Source organism: Centruroides vittatus, unplaced genomic scaffold (assembly GCF_030686945.1).
Source record: "Centruroides vittatus isolate TY-2023 unplaced genomic scaffold, ASM3068694v2 scaffold_899, whole genome shotgun sequence".
NCBI lineage: Eukaryota > Metazoa > Arthropoda > Arachnida > Scorpiones > Buthidae > Centruroides > Centruroides vittatus.
Genome location: NW_027122719.1, coordinates 1,379,930 through 1,398,716, shown reverse-complemented (window position 1 = coordinate 1,398,716; position 18,787 = coordinate 1,379,930). Strand labels below are relative to the sequence as shown.

Here is an 18,787-nt window from a genome sequence, read left to right as displayed (position 1 = left end):
TTAAAATTATAATCTATAAATAAAATTTTAGTTAAAATATATAAAAATTCTGAATGTTTTATGTATTCTGTCATATCCACTCGTTTAGGGCGTGTTAACTTATCGAAGATCGATGCAGAGTATGAAAAGTTCTTAATTCGAGCGAACAATTATGCTTTATTTATTAAGATCTCTTAGGATTATTCGACCTAAATATAAGATTGATTATAAGCGAAAAAATTTGTAAGTTTATCTAATTTTTTAATGTCTGTTACATTTCTGTTGGAACATACATAAGTTTTTTAGATCACGTGGTATGTTTACCCGCGAGCTAATACAAGCGTGATAATTTTTGATCACATATACTGACACAGCCAACAATAAAAACAGCCTAGTCAAATGGGGGAAATCCCATTTGACTAGGCTGTTTTTATTGTTGGCTTGAAGAGTTGTGCCCAAAGGAAAATATTTTCTCCTGCTAGATGGAGCCACACAACGACCATGATTAAGTTATCCTAGGTACTGTACGTGCTGTCATATGCTCGTAAAACAAAACAGTAATTCAAACTTAGGATACAGCAATTTATTAATTTTTTAAATTAAGATTTTGCCCGGATTTCTGCAGAACAGTCTAAAACAATAGACATATTATCAATAATCATGTAGACGGTTAAATGCAATAATAATTAATAGGGTAGATGAATTGTATTTGTGGCCACATTAAGACAATTTTCAACTTTAAAAAATATTTTTGCATTCTTACAATTTTTTAAAGCAATGAAACATAGTAAAAGTAATGAAAAATCATGTTTAAAGCAAATTGTTGTATAGCTCACTAATAAAACTATTTATTTTTATTTGACTGGAAAAAAGTAAAATTCTAATATAAGTATAATACCCTAATAATGCGTATGGAAAGAATCCATATGGTGGCCAAAACTAGTACATCATTTTTGTCCACCCATGGCCATAACTGGTGCATCATGAAATAGTTTGATCCACTTGTGGCCATGACTGTTTTTAAATATAATAAACTAAATAACCTTTAAAAAATTCTCACACTTCCTAAAGCTTCCTATGTTAGCATAAAACAACATTTGTACAACTGAATTATATATTTATTAAAATATAAGCTGATACCTATCTCTTGGTTCTGACTTAATATTAAGGTGACCAACTTTTTTACAATGAAAGGGAGGACACAAATAAATTGAAGGAAAAAATATTGTAAATAAAAGAAACATTTTATTCATTGCAACAATAATACACTATAATAATCTCTACTGCATGCGTATGTGCCGTGTTGTGTATCGTAAGAAGTAAATAAAGCTACATGCATGCAGCGCACTCTCTCAAGGACTCCTGTGCAGAGCACATGCGTTTCGTAATTGCGTCTTGCTGCACTGTACCAAGCCTTGATGAACCGTCATGTCAAATACAAACACATCACATCACATTACATGCAACGGATCGGCTCGGCATCAATCGAATATGGAGATTTACAGATTAGTCTTCAAATATCAAAAAGGAGGACATGTAGAAGGACACTTTTCGAAGGAAGACTGAACTTACAAAAGAAGGACTGTCCTCCCTAAAGGAGGACGGTTGGTCACCTTATTAATATATAAAAGCAATTCAAATTTGGGAAGTTGTATAGATTACTCCCTATGGAATTTTAGGACTTTGATTATTTATCTGAACTTATATATCAGTTCAGTATACGTTTCCTTTTTTGACAATTGAAGTTTTAGACTATTTACAAAAAATATAATATTTTTGGGTCTAAAACTTCAATTACGAAGATAATATATCCTGAGTATTCACGGAAAAAAAGACTATGTTTTGTTTATAAAATCGTACTGCCTGCTATGTTACCAGCTTAGAGGTATGAAAGACTACATGTCAGGAGTTGAAATTTGGCACAGAGTATTAGGTGCCCAAATCATGCGCGCATAAAAAACCAGACTTGCAGGTAGTCAGGGGACCGAGAACCGAGTCAAAATAAAATACAAAATGGCAACTCTACAAACAGGCAGTAGTGCGAGATTTGCGCATGCGTTGCTGGTTGAGAAGTTGGAAATGCGAACGTTGCGAAATCGAATTTTGACAAACAAATCTTTGAAAAAACCCGTTTACCTGTCCCGTGTTATTCCCCACATATCTCTGGTCACCACGTGCTAACCATGACTGATTGACCGGAGATATCTCGTTTCATCATTGGAACGTTTTTGAAACAAGATGGCGCGTCATTATAATTTTACGGTATATTAAAACTAACTTCCGAAATATAATTTGTTTTCTTTTTACATTTATTAATATATACACATATATATATTGTTTGTGCAACATAATGGGTGTACTATAGATTACCACCTATGGAATTTCGGGACTTTGAGTATATATTTGAGCTCAGACCGAGACGAATTCAACGGTACCCTACTTTTGGGCCGGAGGCAAACAATAAGAAAGTTATACTTTTTTCGGCGATCGCGCGATGATCGGGAGTCGCGTCGCTCTCTCCACTAAGCCTATCGCGTGTTTAACAGGCAGTCCGGCAAGTCGGCCATGTATACCTTCAACAAAGGCAGATGTTGATCCACGAGCACACTGATCGTCTACAGTTCGAGTTAAGCCCTTTTTGCACACCCTCGCGCTCGTCGATCTCGGGGGCTACGGCTCCTCACTCTCGCTATCGCTCGCGGTCGGCTAGTACTACGAGCCGACCGCGTTACCGCGATCGGGAGTCGCGATGCTTGAACAAAAGGAAAAAAAGGATCTGGTGTTCGACTGTTCATGCTCCCGACGGACTCCCCCGGGAGGGAAGCCGCCGGCAGGCCGCCGATTGTTTAACGCCACTAGTTATTGATTCACGGTAGTTCTTGAACAAAAGAAAAAAAAAGGAAGTGGCATTCGACTGTTCGTGCAATTTCTTGCCTTTCAGTGCTTTTTTAAAATTTGTTTGCAGACTTTACCGCGAGATGGCAGCACTAGCAACTACAGTGCCGTCTGCACGAAAGCATTAAAAAACTATGATAACTTTCTTATTTTTCGTCTTGCCTCCTTGCCAATGACGCTTGAATAGGGACCAGCTTCCCCAAGTCCTCCCGGAAGGCATTTCTATCTCCCCTTCTCGCGGGGGCCGTCTCCTATAAGGCCGGCTTTGGTCGCGTCCGTGACCTCTCTTCTATCTTTCCGGATTGGCTGTCTTCTATAAGGCCGTCTCTTCGGTCGCTGTGCGACCACTTCTCCTGTTTCTTCTGGAGTATAAAGCCACATATGAGCTACACACTCCTCTAGCCGAAAGACAGAAAGTAGAAAGTAGAATTATTTTTCGTCTCCGGTCCAAAAGTAGGGTATCGTTGAACACGTCTCGGTCCCCTCAGTTCAGATATATACTCAAAGTCCCGAAATTCCATAGGTGGTAATCTATAGTATCCCCAAAATAAAATAATTTCGGACAATACGATAGCCACGATTATTTTTTTCAAAAACAGGAAATTTTCTATAGGCATCAGCAAAAATTCAACCTGGCCGACAGGTAACGGAGAGAAATTTCAAAATTGGATAGGTTAATTTCACCGAAAATGAATCATGGACGACCTCGTGGTCGTGGCCGTGCCGGCGAAGTTTCAAAGATCGCGCTCAAAACAAGCGATATCAAAGAAGTAGTGGTGTAACGAATATTCGGTTACTACCTGGTATTCAGCCTGTTCGGCCTATTTTTCACTATTCGGCCGAATACCGAATATTTAAATCACTATTCGGCCGAATACCGAATACCTAAAAACAGGAGTAAGAAATAACAAAAAACACAATAAATTAATCATTTTTGTAACTTTTATTAATGCTGAACATTATACTATAATTATTAAAGTTAATAAAAAATGGCATCTAACTCTAGTATTAAATTATTTTGTAGTTAAATAATATTATAGCCTGTATCTAGCCCGATATCTTATGGCATTGATGGCGTGTAGGTTTTTTTTTTTTTTTTTTTTTTTTTTAACTCTTTCCGCCCTGTGGGCACTAAGAGGGCCTCTTTTAGTAGGCCCATTATGGGTTCGGCCAGGCCCACAATGGGGCGACCGGGTGGTGAGGGACGGGGCCCGACATATCCGAACGGACCACCCCCCGAAAAATTCCTGGGGATTATTCGACCCGTTCGGATTCGATCCCGGGTCCCCCAGAGCGGTAGGCTGCCACCTTTACCGCTCGGCCATCCGGCGTGTAGGTTAGAATGTATCGGGCATTAATGTTATTGTTTAGTTAATTATGTTATATTCGTATTCGCGTATATTTTTATATTTGTTACGATATTTTAAAATGATTTACGAAACGTTTTATTGAAACTTATCGTATTTAATGAAAGAATTATTTATCTATTTCTAGAAGATGAGTAACTAATATATAATTTATTTTATATATAAAGCAAAGAATGAGCATTTTTCATTATATACAAAAGATAACATTCGAAATCATGTTAATTTTAAAAATATTGACAAAAACAATAGCAACAAAATATCACAAAACTTCACAAATAGAAACTCCCCAATAATATATTTGAACTGTTCCACAACTGGGGAGAAACTAGACCATATTATGTCACCACTAAAGTATATCTTTAGGGTACTATTCAGTCTACAAATACGTAGTAAAAACAAAATTTTAGTGTTTAATTAAAGAGTTAAAATGATCGATTGCAAATAAAATAACTTATAAGTTATAACTTACATCTAAATACCAACAACTGCTAAATCATAACGGGCTATTTACGGCTATTACGTAAATTATAAACCAATTTGGCACTAGAGGTAGACGTTAGACTCCATCTCATATTAAGTTTAATAATTATAATTTAATTAATTAATTTAAATAATTTGGACCTAATGGAAGAAAAAATCGTAGTGACAGCGGGCCAATAGAGAGCAATCTTTGCCAGAATGCGGTTTGCGCGCCAATTTTCGTACGTGCGTTAATCAAGCCGAATAGTTTGGCCGAATATTCGGCCATTCGGCAACGCTCCTGGCCAAATATTCGGTATTCGGCCATGCTCCTAGCCGAATATTCGGTATTCGGTTGAGGCCGAATATACTATTCGTTACATCACTACAAAGAAGATTGGAGAATGAGAACAAATCCCACCGTGAGCGTCGAAGTGAGTCTCCGAGACATAGTCTTGTCCCAAATACGGCTTTGCTGTTTTACTTGTTTTCTTTTGTTCAAGAACTGCCGTGAATCAATAACTAGTGACGTTATTAAACACTGGGTGGCCTGCCGGCGGCTCCCCTCCTGGAGGAGTCCGTCGGGAGCACGAACAGTCGAACGCCACCTAGTGGAAAACTCTAAAATGGCATAGAATGCATTGTGAATGGCAAGAAAGAAATCGTAAATATGATAATTTTCTTATTTTTCGTCTTGGTCCCCGGAGTTCAGATATATACTCAAAGTCCCGAAATTCCATAGGGAGTAATCTATACAACAGCTCAAATTGGTATTACCAAAATTAATCTATTTTTTTCTTCTTTAAATATAGCACATACAGTAATTATCAAAATAATACAAAAATTTATAGAGGAGTCCCCTTTTATTATTTTCCGTAATAAAGATTTACTATTTCATCTTTTTTCGATTTATTTGATGTACAAAATCGCACAGAGCAATAAACCATTCTAAAGCAACAGTATCTGGATATATAGATTTTAAAAATTCAAAATTTCGAAAATACTATAACAAGCACATCTTTGCAATAGTATTAGTATTGATCACTTGATCGAATAGTCCGGTTAACAACGCTCCTAGCGAAGAAAACGTGCAGGCATCGACACACGTGTTCAGGGCTGTTTTTATTGTAGGCTGTGGTACTAATTTTCTACCGTTGTGTAAGTTATATGCTTTTTGTGTTTTATATACATATCGAGTGTTATATATATTTTACGTTCGTATAGTTACAATTATACGTACTTTGCCAAAAAATAAAAGGATCAATATAAAGTATTTGCCTCTTGTCTACTGTTTCTAAATTTTATATCTTCGTTTAATAGCAATAAATTATAATTACTTGACATTTACCATTACTTGAATTACGTTTGTTTCTGTGAAAAGACAAGAGATAGTTCAAAAGAAAACCAGAAAATGATAGAAAATCAAGTAAAATCTGTGTTTTATCATTAATAAATTGAACTTTTTAATGAACCAGTAGCATTTTAATATACAGAAAGCGAGTCAGAAAGAGTTAAAGCAATCGAAAATATTACAAACGACCTATCGTATTTCTTGTTTTGTTTTCGGAGAAATTAGAAATTTTGTTACGTGGAATTCGATAGGTAATGTGTTACGTATGGTATTCAAAATACTGTTTTAGTGTAGCAAAAAAAAAAGTCTATATAATTATGAAACGTTTTTGAATGTAATCTACATTAAACTGACTTAGAAGATTATGAAAAATATTTTCAATAATTTAGCTTAAGTTTTAATGTTTGTATTTTACATTACAGTATTCCTTCAAGTTAATGGACAAAAAATTTGTCCTATAGAAAAAATTTAAAACCTTTTTATTTGCTAAAAAGTTGGATTAAAGAGTCAACGAGTATAAATTAATATACTGTACATTATAAATTTATAATACTATTTTATTCCAACTATACCTCATAATACCTGTACACTTGTACATAATATGCATTTTAAGTTGGATAAATAGATTCTTTTGTTATATTTTAAAGAATTTGAGGTTTTCATTAACATTATTATTATTAACATTATTATTATTCATTATTCTCATTAACATTGTATTTAAAAATAGTTGAGTTTTTCAAGTCCTGTACTGTAAGAATATTTTATACATTTTTATTAAAAATTCAACTATAATAAAAGGAAAACGTGAAAATTTTATTTTTGTTTTCTATTTCATGGAATAAAAATGTAAATGATATTTAATATGTACTGTCAGTTTGACTATTCCAAAACAAAATAGATATGATTAAATTTTTATTGTTTAACTCTTATAATAAATTGTATGTAACCAGTGGTGCAGCCAGAGAATGAAAGGGAGCAATTGAATTCCCTACTACTAATATTCTTTCTTTTTTAACATTGAAATTTGTTTATATGTAAATGTAAAATAAACTAAAGCCAACCACCACATAAGTATAAGTTTAAACTGTACAACTCGGTTTTGAATGTTTAGCAATGGTGTGCCTGGAAGCTGTGGAAGTGCTGCTTCCCTTGCATTTTCTAAAATACAAACACATATTGTGTGATTATTTTCATATTTTAACCTACTTTGAATTACTTAAAATTAATATTTTATTATAACCACATTATGTATTTTATTACAAATTTCTATACATGTGAAAAACAATGATAAGATTGCTATTGTATATTTGAAAAATTCATTTATGCATATTCCCAATGGAAACACTGTATTGTCGAATACAGGACAGCTTTTACAGCGAAAATATTTGAATTGTGTAAAGCAGCCAGATTACAGGCATTTGCGCATGTGATTTACAGAGCACCAACCTCTGGCGGTTTAGCTGGTAGATGCTACACACCAAAATATCATATAATGCTTCCAATGATTCTATCCATTAGCCACTCGGCTAATGGATAGAATTAAATGGATTGTTTTAAGATTTAAAAAGTAAAGAACATTCAATGTTATTTTTATGTATGTTCCTTTACAAAGCTATATTTAATTTAATTATATTGATAGATTTTCAGACAAAATCTTTAGAATTTTTATCACTTGTAGATGTTAATAATTTTAAATATTTTATGAAAAACAATTTTTTGAAGTAAGTTTTAATTCTTTATGTAAATTTTATGGAGAATTTTTTGATTTATCTAAATTACATAGTGAATTGCAATATTTGTATTTGTTTGGGTTTCTCCAACGGGATCCTAGACAATTCTTCTCATCCTGGGAAATCGAGCAAATTTCTTAAAAATTCACATATTTCGTATTTTGTGTTAAAGTTGAGGAAATTTTGCAAATAGTATAATTATTAACCCATAAAATAAATTGTCAAAATACATTTGTATTTATTAATTTTAAGCCTGCTTATTAGTTTTTAAATTTTTGCTTATTATGGCATGTCATAGATTGTCAATAATCAATATGTAACCTATTTGTGACAGGACTTTGAAAATTCTTTACTTGTGAAAACCTGTAATATCTGGAATAATTGTGCGTATGCTGTCTTAATTTTTAACCATGCTCAGTAGTTTCAATAACTGCATTATGCCAAGTAGTGCAAATTGGGCAAGGATACAAATGAGTACGAAGTATGCAAGTATGAAGTTATTTTTCATAAATCTGATTATTAAAGCTAAACGAACTGTCGAATTATTAGGCTGTAAGCTTGATGCCACTATTAAAGCAGACAAAATAGACAAATCAAGAATACTAGATAGCAAAAGAAACACTGTAACGCATCTCAAAAACGAACTAAAAATTTTCCATGCTACAGGTGAAAAAACACGTAACATTTGTCTTCTCTTAAATGCATTAAAGATGATTCCACCCATATGAATTGAATTGAAAAGGGCATTCTCGGTAGCAGGACTTTGCTTTAGTAAAATAAGAATCAAATTGAGTGATTGGAGTATTGACCATCTTTGCTTTTTAAAATCTTATAAAAATTTACTGTAATATTTTGTATTATGTTTTATTTAAATAACAAAAATTACCTTCTAACTTAGAAGTTTGATCTAACTTCATTTTTTTTCTTTAAATTTTCAATTCAGTTTAAAGGCAGTTTTCAACAAACTTTAATAACTTTTTCTATTTGTAAAAATTTCTACATAACTCAAAAGTAATTTTTTATACATATTTTACACAGCATTATTATTATTATTTTGGAGATTGCAGGACATATTAAGTTACTTAAAAATGAAAAGTTTTATATCATTCGATTTTAAGATTTATTTTACATCTTAAAAATAATTAATTATATCCTGGGAGACAGTTCCCAGAATCCCGGGACAAGCAAAAAATGAGAAACCCTAGTATTCATGTCTGGACTATATTGGCAAGTCATACTCTTAGACAAAAAATATTATGATTAATGACAATCTGAACAAAGATGTACTAAAAGAATTATATGATTTAATATTAATAATTTTTACAGTACCATCTATGAGTGCATCTGTTGAGTGCAGTTTTTTAACCATGAAGCGAATTCATACATTTGCAAGGAACACAGTCAGAGGAAAGATTGTCATCACTAGTGTTGCTTTCAATAGAAAAAGTGCTTTTAAGTACTTTGATGGAATCAACAACCAGCGATTTTTATGATAAAGTAATTAACGACTTTGTAGAAAAAAAATCACTGAATAGTTAGTTTATAAAAAATAATAAAACCGAGTTTTTATATCTTTGTTTCATGTCAATTATCTATTTTAGAATTAAAATAAATAAACTGTTTATTTTTGTCATTTCCATTATTTGTTTATTGTTTATTCCAGTAAATTTTTATGGAAACACAGCTTCCCTATCAAATGTCACGGCATGGCACACCACTGATGTTTAGTAACAATATTTTTTCTTTTCACATTTATGTGAAACTAATGATGCAAATCTGTGTATGTGATTTTTTTTCAGTGATTTCATGTAATTATTATTGACAAGACTATGTCTTGTTTATAAAATTGTACTGCCTGATGTCTTACCAGCTTAGAGGTATGAAGGAGTACATGTCAGGAGTTAAAATTTGGCACAGAGTATTAGGTGCCCAAATCATGCATGCATAAAACAAACCAGACTTGTAGGTAGTCAGGGGACTGAGAACCAAGTCAAAATAAAATACAAAATGGCGACACACTCTACCAATAGGCAGTAGGGTGAGATTTGCTCATGTGTTGCTAGTTGGGAAGTTCAAAAATCGAATGTTGCTAAATCAAATTTTGACAAACGAATCTTTGAAAAAAACCCATTTACCTGTCCGTGTTATTCCTCACATATTTCTGGTTACCACGTGCTAACCTTGACCAGTTGACTGGAGATATCTCATTTCGTCATTGGAACTTTTTGAAATTAGATGGCACGTCATTATAATTTTATATTAAAACTAACTTCCAAAATATAATTATTTTTTTCTTTTTACATTTATTAGTATATATATTTCGTTTATGCAAAATAAAAAAATAATTGCGAACGATACAATAGCCACCACTATTTTTTTCAAAATTGGGAAATTTTTGCATTGACAAAAATTCAACCTGGGGCGTCATGTAACAGAGAGAAATTTCAACATTCGATAGGTTAATTTTATTGAAAATGCATCATGGATGACCTCGTGGTCGTGGCTGCGGCTGTAGCGGGCGAAGTTTGAATGATCGTGCTCAAAACCAGCGATACCAAAGATGATTGGAGAATGAGAACGAGATCCGCTGTGAGCGTCGAAGTGATCCCGCTTAGTAGTAAGTCTCCAAGACATAGTCTTGTCCCAAATATGGCCTTGCCGTTTTACTTGTTTATATCTAGATTCAATTACTATAAATCAATCATGTACTGTACAATAGCATATATAACATTTCATTTGTATTTTTTTGTTGCAGTTTTATTCAAACAACATTTGATACTTACTTGTTTTAGTTGCATATGTAGAGTATTTGTAGTTTTACAGTTATCTGGTATATTGAAAATTATTTAATTGTCTGAAATACACATTTCTTATTTTAATTTATAATAATTAATTTTTAAAATTAGAAATTTATAAAAATTTTAATTTAATATTTAGTTTTCTTCTTTTAGAGTTGATATTAACTCAAGATATAAGATGAATGCTGAAAAAGATATGCTTCACACTTCACAAGATAAGATAATATTTTATTTTGCTTATGGAAGTAATTTATCTTCAGACAGATTAAAAATTAATAATCCATCTGCAGTTAAGAATACAATTGGTAAATTAAAGGTTAATTTCTTTATAGATATTTTATTGCCAATTTATTATATAATTTTAAGTAACATAGGTGTTATTTAACAAAATAATTAAATATTGTATTGATGAAAAAAAATTTTTTTTCCTTATAATATTTAATCCTAAGTGAATTATAAAATATATATGTTATGGACAAAGTGATTAATCGGGCATTATTCATAATGCCCGGTCATTATGAATAATGACCAAAAAGGGCAGGCAGTGTAATAAATATTGATTAATTTATCAAATTGACCGGTCATTATGAATACTGCTATCACCTAGTCGGGCAAAGTGGTGATAATAAGTTGAGGAATGATCATCCGACATACGCTAGCTAATCAGCACTCAGTTGCATGTGCGTATCGTGTTTAGTACCGAATTTAACATTTGATTAAAAAACCTCCACTTATTTCATTTAGAAATATTTATTTTTTGTGAATTATTTTAAAAAGAACATGTAATCTTTTAAAACTAAGTACTATTAACTATATTAATTAAATGACAAATTTTTACCTATGTGCACCATCTTGGTGGTGGTCACGACTGTTTGTGCTCTCGACGGGAGCCGCCGGCAGGCCGCCGATTGTTTAACGTTACTAGATATTGATACATACTAGTTATTGATACATGTGTTCAAGAACTACCATGAATAAATAACTAGTGACGTTAAACAATCGGTGGCCTACCAGCGACTCCCCTCCGGGAGGAATCTGTCGAGAGCACAAACAGTTGCGACTGCCACCAAATTTGGTACTAAATGCAATACGCACGCGCGACTGAGTACCCATTGGCTAGCATATGTCATATGATCACTCCTCAACTTATTATCATCACTTTGCCTGACTAAGTGATAGCAATATTCATAATGACTGGTCAATTTCATAAATTATTGAAATTTATTACAATGCCCGATTTTGTTGGTCATTATTCATAATGCCCGTATTAATCACTTTGTCCATAACATATATATTATTTGTTAGAAAATAAGATAACAAGAACTCACAGCTGAATATGTAAAATTCCATCAACCCCACATAATATTTGTCTGTTGGATGATGGGAGTAGATTACAGTATGATGCTCTTGTTATGCAGTAATGTGTAGCATATACAGACAGTGTCAACATGACAGCACTTCTAATGACATGGATATAGATGGAAGCATGTAGTATTATTTGTTTTTTGCCAAGATATGTCTTCCACCTACATCCATACATATGCTACAGTTGTGTAATAATGTAAATAGTTTGCCACTGGGTGGACAGATGTGGCTGACAAACTTTGCTCTGGATGGCCCATCAATGCATTGTGAGAGGATATGATCATGCAAATGGAAGTCTTTGTGTATTGTATGAACATAGAACCATAGCAGTGCAGTGTGTAAAGTAGTGAATGACCTGATATTTTTGTGGAGCATGTCCATCAAATGCATGATATAATGTGATTCAGAAATGTGTGTGCAATCTGAGTACTGAAGTTGTCTGATGACCCAGAAAATTATTCTAATGGGTCTTTCACTGACACATTTGCAATGTTACCAGAGTAAGAGAAACATTTTCTTGGCATGCATTGTGACAAGAGATTCATTGTTTATTTTGTGATACCAAGCAGTACTAGTACATCAATACATGAAAAAATTTTTCATCTCTACTGTCCAAAAAATTGAAGACAATATTATCACGATACAAAGTTATAATCACAGTTTGAAACTAATATCTCAAATACTATAGTAGAGATAGCAGAGACTTATCACACTGCTACTTGTAACATCAAAATGACACTTCTATCATCCAAATGCAACTTTATTACTGGTATGCATTTTAGTACATTATTGTCCTCATCAGCCATACATAAAAATATATAGATATATATTGTAGAACAAATTCACAGAGAAATTGACATTAATTACAATCTACAATTTAAAACATACCTGTTCAAGATTTATTTCCACCCACACTGCACAGTATTATGAAGATAGGATTACATTATAAGCAGGCCTACAAAATCTAAAACTTAAAGATATTGTAGACCTGTTTGTAATGTAATCCTCATAGTATGGTGCAGTGTGAGTGGAAATAAATCTTGAACCAGGTATGTTTTAAATTGCAGATTGTAATTAATGTCAATTTCTCTGCAAATTTGTTCTACAACAGATAGCTATATATTTTTATGGCTGATGAGGGTCTTGTACACCAAAATGCATACCAGTAATAAAGTTGCATTCTGATGATAGACGTGTCATTTTGATGTTACCAGTAGCACTGTGATAAGTCTCTGTTATCTTTACTATAGAAATTTGAGATATTAGTTTCAACAATTTTCGAGACAAGAAGCTCTTTTATAATATAATCACAGTGTTTTGCTGATTGACTTTCTTGGACATCAGTCAACTATGAATGCAGTTTTATATTGTCAGACTGGACAAGTTTCATGCTGTCATTTGCAGGAAAAAATAAAACTTGCTGTTTCAAGATGTAATCATGTTGCATGATAATGCCATTACTCCATGTGACATAACACACCAAGGATTGGTTGAAGAAATGTGGCTGTGAAATACTGGAAAATCATTCATAAAGTTTCAATCTGTCCAGTGATTTTCATCTGTTTGGGCTCTGAAATGAGACATTGGTGATGTCCATTTGTAGACAAAAAATGTGTTATGCTCACATGGTTAACCAGCTGCATACTCAAGTTTTTCTATGACAGTATCTTTGCACTTTCAAAACATTGGAATAATTGTTTAGACAATGGAGGTGATTCTGTGGAACACTAGTATTGTCCTGTCTACAGGTTGCATATTTCTAGAAAATACAAATACCAATGTGATGACTTGTTACCTTATTTCTCAAACAAACTAAATGTATGTGGTTCATTCAAAAAGTTTCAGGACTGGTGTTATATTGTGAAATGTATTGATATATAAAAACACTTTAAATATAGACACTTTCAAAGTATTGTCCAATACCTCTTTAACAGCATTTTCATCTTTGGAAAAAGGTAAAAATTGCAAGCTACAAAGTCAGGCAAACAGGGAGTTCATGGAAGCAATGTTCTTATGCCCATTTTATCCAGATAATTTTGAAGTAATGATGGTACTCCATAATGCTCTGGTGCACCATTCATTTCTTGTTCAAAATTATCTGGGTTGAAATGGATCCAATATTTTTTTTACACACGATTTGCCTGACCTTGCACCTTTCAGTTTTTACTTTTCCCCAACGTCACTGTTAAAGGTGCAATGTTTCCATGATGAAGATGTTATGAAAGATGCTATGGAACAGGTCACAAAAAGGATTCTTGAAATGTTTTAAATGGCTGTACTGTACAAGCATTGGCAGAAGTGTGTGGCTGCAGATAGACAGTACTTTAAAGTTGACTATGTTTAAAATGTTTTCATATCAATACAGCACAAGTCATGGAACTTTCTGAATGTATCACACACACACACACATATATATATATATACAGTCAAACCTGTTTTTATGCGCTCTTTTTATGTGCGATTTTTATTTGTGCGATTTTTTTAATGCGAATTTTTAATTTGTGCGGTATAGTTGGCGACTAGTCTCGTGCGATTCGTCATGTCTTACGTTGACTTATTATAGCTAAATAAACTTATTATAGCATAAATGCACTTATTATAGTAATATTATTGCATGAATATGCGAAAAATGAAATAATTTACTTTTTAAGTCAACAAAACACCACCTGGACAAAAATATGTAAAACAGACGATAGACCAGACGATGCAGTCAAGTGCTGACATCTGTTGTCAATAAATTCTATTTCGTACGGTTTTGAGTTATTTTCTATGTGAGACTTTTTTTATGCGGTCCCTATTGACCGCATAAAAAAAAAAATATTTTTTAATTGTGTCGCGAAAACTATTATTTACAGCCATTCGTGAAGTTTCGTGAGATTTTTTTTTAATGCGGTCCCTATCCCCCACATAAAAACAGGTTTGACTGTATATATTTATTTATTTATATATATTATATTATTATAATTATATATTATTATATATTATTATATATTATTATTATAATATATATTATTATATATTATATATATATATATATTTATTTATTTATTTATTTTCATTTTTAAATATATTTTATTATTAGGGATATGAATTGAGTTTTCAAGGATATTCAGATTTTTGGAAAGGTGCTACAGCCAATATTACTGAAAATAAAAGTTGTGAAGTTTGGGGAACTGTATGGCAGCTGCCAGAAAATCAGATTATCAATTTAGATAAGTAAGTATTTAGATTTTTAAATATTTATTTCTAAATACAATAGCTACAATCTGTTTATTGGGCTGCAATTTGAAAAAACTGTATAGTCTGTTTATTCTAACTTTGGGCACCTCGTCCGTGAGAAATAGTTCCCTATAAAACTTTAAATTTGTAAGAAACAATGTTATGTTTCAAAATTATTTAATCATCAGTGGTAATAATTAAAGGAATGAAACTTACAAATAGAGAAAAAGATATATATATATTTAACATTTCTGTATTTTAATTAACTGTTTTCAATGATTGGTTGAATATCAATACACTCTGCCTTCTTGTTTGTTTTTCACAATTAATATGGCCAATGGCCAATGTTAGCGATACAAGTGAAGGATTTAGTTGGAAATCAATTACATGAATTTAATTAATTGTTCAGGTAAATAAATATTTTAATCTCTTAATGTAAACTTCTTTGATGCTTACTTATTTTCACTATGTTTTTGACCTGTCATATTACAAGAATGAGAAATCACAGAAGGATATATTTTGCCCAGCAGAGAGAAAAGACAACCAAATCTCTTTTTTTAGTCATGCACTAGGTTAGAGTAAATGGACTATAGACCTATAAATTCCCACTGTTTCCATTCTGTCTGTCTTTCATTATCCTTGAGAACAGAGTTACATAGATGAAAGCTAAGACCATATGGAGTGTATATGGAAAGCTTAGGGACAGGAGGTCCTGATTAACTATAAACAAACTTCTGATGCAAACCAGAAGTCAAGTTATTTCAATTCAAAAATTTTCCCCTGAAAGGAGTTAATGACCAGCATGACTCAATTGTAACAGGAAAAGTGTGATGTACTGGAGCAAGACACTACTAATTTGAGGTAGAGAGCATATATTTTAACTTAATTGTTAAACTATCTTTTCATGCTATCAGTGTCAATATGTGGCTGATAACCCTCAATTGTTATCTGTTATTGTTATAAGTTGTAATCAGCACTTTAAATATTAATTATTTGTTTGCAGTTCAGTAATTTAAATTGCTGGAATTTGTTTTAGTTTACCTATATGCTGGATTAATTACTATTAATCAGTAAGAATAATTATAATTAATAATAATAAAAACTAAAAACCTGTAAAATCCAGCATTTAATTTTGAAAAATAAATGTTTTTGTTTAATGTTAGTTTTTCAAAATTAAATACTGGATTTTAAAAATTTTTGAGTTTTTCTGATCATATTGTCCTTTTGTTAATTAATAAATTTTCAAGTTATACATTTTTAACTTTTTTGATTGTCTTTTTAATGATAGAATCAATAATACCATGATTTTCATTAGCTGTAGCTTTCATTACAATCCTGCTTTCATTGGAAAACTTTTGACTAGGTGTTTTTGGACATTTTTTGTTCATCATCTGAGTCCATTTTAAAAATAAATGTGCCAAATTCCTTATCAAATGTTACTTTGTATTGGAACATTGCTTTTGAAATTCAAACATAAGCATTTTTTTTCTGAAACATTACTTTTCTTCTACATTTTAAATTCGTTTAAATCACATTTTCCTTGCAGAAGAAGTATTTCTATATTTTTTTTTGCTTACTCTTCCTTACTAGCCACTTCCATACTGATCAGCAGCATCTGCAGACTATAAAAAAGGGGAGCATAAGCTATAAAAAAAAGACATACATTATGCAAGAAGTTTCAAACTCTATGATTCAATGTTGCATCAATGCTCCTACATGGTGGTGCTGGTTGCATTTGGGGCAAACTTGGAGTGGAAGCAAGGAATGTGGTTTTGGTTAACATACGATAAAGTTGCATGAGACAATAAAAAATATTGTTTATTAGGTTTCTTTTATATTTGCAGAATAGTCTAGAAATCATAAATTTTTTGTTCATTGATAATTGAATTTGGGGTCCCCGTGGGGATTAGGAAAAGGACAACCCAGACAAAGGGAGGCATGTGCCCAAATACTCAAAATACAGACACCCCCTGATGTAGATGCAGGGTATCAAAATCTTTAATATTAATGACCTTCTTTCTAAGTCTTTTCTCATAAATTTAAACTTCTCAGTTATCAAAATGTCCTCATTACTTTTAAAATCTAATATTATAAACCTCACTTGGACATCATTATGTTACACTGCAATGCTGAGTGCTGTATTTCCAATCTCCTTATGTAAATCTTTCTGCTGTTCACTAAATTTTCTCACTAAACTCTGATGTCACTTAAATTTGAGGTTTTTCTCATTTTTAGGACATTAAACATTGTCTTTTTCATCTTAAAGACTGCTGTTTTTGCCATCTGTCTTGCCATCCTCCTTCAAAAGTTCTTATTCTTTCAACTAATAAAGAGGACCTGAACTCTTTCAACACTTCCTGCTTCTCTCCTTTGGTATATTTTGTTTTGCATATCCCTTATAATCTGTTGACACCAGTGAAAGCAGAATTGTAATGTTAAAATTTATACGTTGTGGAGTGTGTAAATAAGTAAATAAAACTATAGCCATTATCAACACATGATGGACTGTACTCATATTTACTTATTGCACTTAATGTTATCAGTCAGTTATCATCATCAGTATAAATAAATCTCAAAGTGATTACAATAAGTGGATTTTACTATATAATAATAATAATAATAATAATAATAATTAAAAACTTTAAAATTATGTATTATTTTAGGCAAGAAGCAGGATACAATTCAATTCAAGTAAGAATAAAAACAATAGAGGGCAAAGAAATGTTATGTAAAACATATCAAATGCCTGAGAAACAGATAAATAAGCCATCCACTATTTATAAAGCTGTAATAGTTTATGGTGCAGTTGAACAGAACTTGCCTGCAGAATATATAAATAAACTCAAAAATATTGAAGATAATGGATATAAAGACTCTATAAATATTTCTATTGACATTAATAAAATTTTAACTATATTATAATCTGAAACATTTGGAGATTTGGAGATTTACTACTTGTAAAGAAAAGTTGATTTTTGGATTTAAATATAAACTTAATTTTTATCATGGTTTTATTCTATTGTTTAAATATTTTGTATACTGTAAGGAATGTTTTAAAATACAAAAACAAGAGCATACTTTCAGAAACTGAATGAATTTGTTCACTAAATTTTAATTTCAATGTTTTGGATGTATGTTCATTTCGAACATAAATGTATTGATTTTAATCAAGGATATATTTTAAAATAAACTACTTGTGTTTAAGTTGTAAATTATATGCACTTTTATTGTCAAAGCATATTCCATAAATACATATTATAATTGTTTTAGAACATTATTTTCTAAAAGTACACATTTGATAGAGTTTAGATCGATTGAAACTTGCATAAAATAATGATAAATTCAATAAATTAGTACTAAAGTATATCAAAATTATTATTAAATGAGTTTTCCAAATGATACTAGTGTAAATAAATGAAACATTTTAGCAACAGATTGATGAACCAGTCTTGTTATAAAAATATATTTCAAGCAATTACAATTAAGTAATTAACCAGAATCACTTCAGTTAATTGAGATATATCAGGACTAGTACACTTTGGCCTGATTAAGTGGCTGCCCCAATTATTCAGTATTAAAAATTATAAAACAAAAAAATACTGTTTATTGAGCAACAAAATACTT

General features: G+C 31.7%; 1 protein-coding gene across 3 annotated transcripts; it reads left to right on the top strand.

Moving 5' to 3' along the window:
- Positions 1 to 152: 152 nt before the first annotated feature.
- LOC136990277 (gamma-glutamylcyclotransferase-like) lies at positions 153 to 18,100 on the top strand. Of its 3 annotated transcripts, none has more exons than XM_067288663.1 (4): positions 153 to 222; positions 10,733 to 10,895; positions 15,027 to 15,160; positions 17,827 to 18,100. In XM_067288663.1, the coding sequence occupies exons 2-4, from the start codon at positions 10,758 to 10,760 to the stop codon at positions 18,083 to 18,085; spliced, it is 531 nt and encodes a 176-aa protein (XP_067144764.1). In that variant the 5' UTR covers positions 153 to 222; positions 10,733 to 10,757; the 3' UTR covers positions 18,086 to 18,100. The 3 variants fall into 3 exon arrangements, with proteins under 3 accessions (XP_067144764.1, XP_067144762.1, XP_067144763.1); XM_067288661.1 differs by lacking the exon at positions 153 to 222 and adding an exon at positions 5,323 to 5,364; XM_067288662.1 differs by lacking the exon at positions 153 to 222 and adding an exon at positions 5,834 to 5,858.
- The last annotated feature ends 687 nt before the right edge of the window (positions 18,101 to 18,787 follow it).

What these genes read in the sequence shown, in the direction of transcription:
- LOC136990277 (XM_067288661.1), top strand. An exon ending in ATACAATTGGTAAATTAAAG is followed by an intron (nt 10,896 to 15,026) that starts GTTAATTTCTTT and finishes TTTTATTATTAG; the next exon opens with GGATATGAATTGAGTTTTCA. An exon ending in CAGATTATCAATTTAGATAA is followed by an intron (nt 15,161 to 17,826) that starts GTAAGTATTTAG and finishes GTATTATTTTAG; the next exon opens with GCAAGAAGCAGGATACAATT.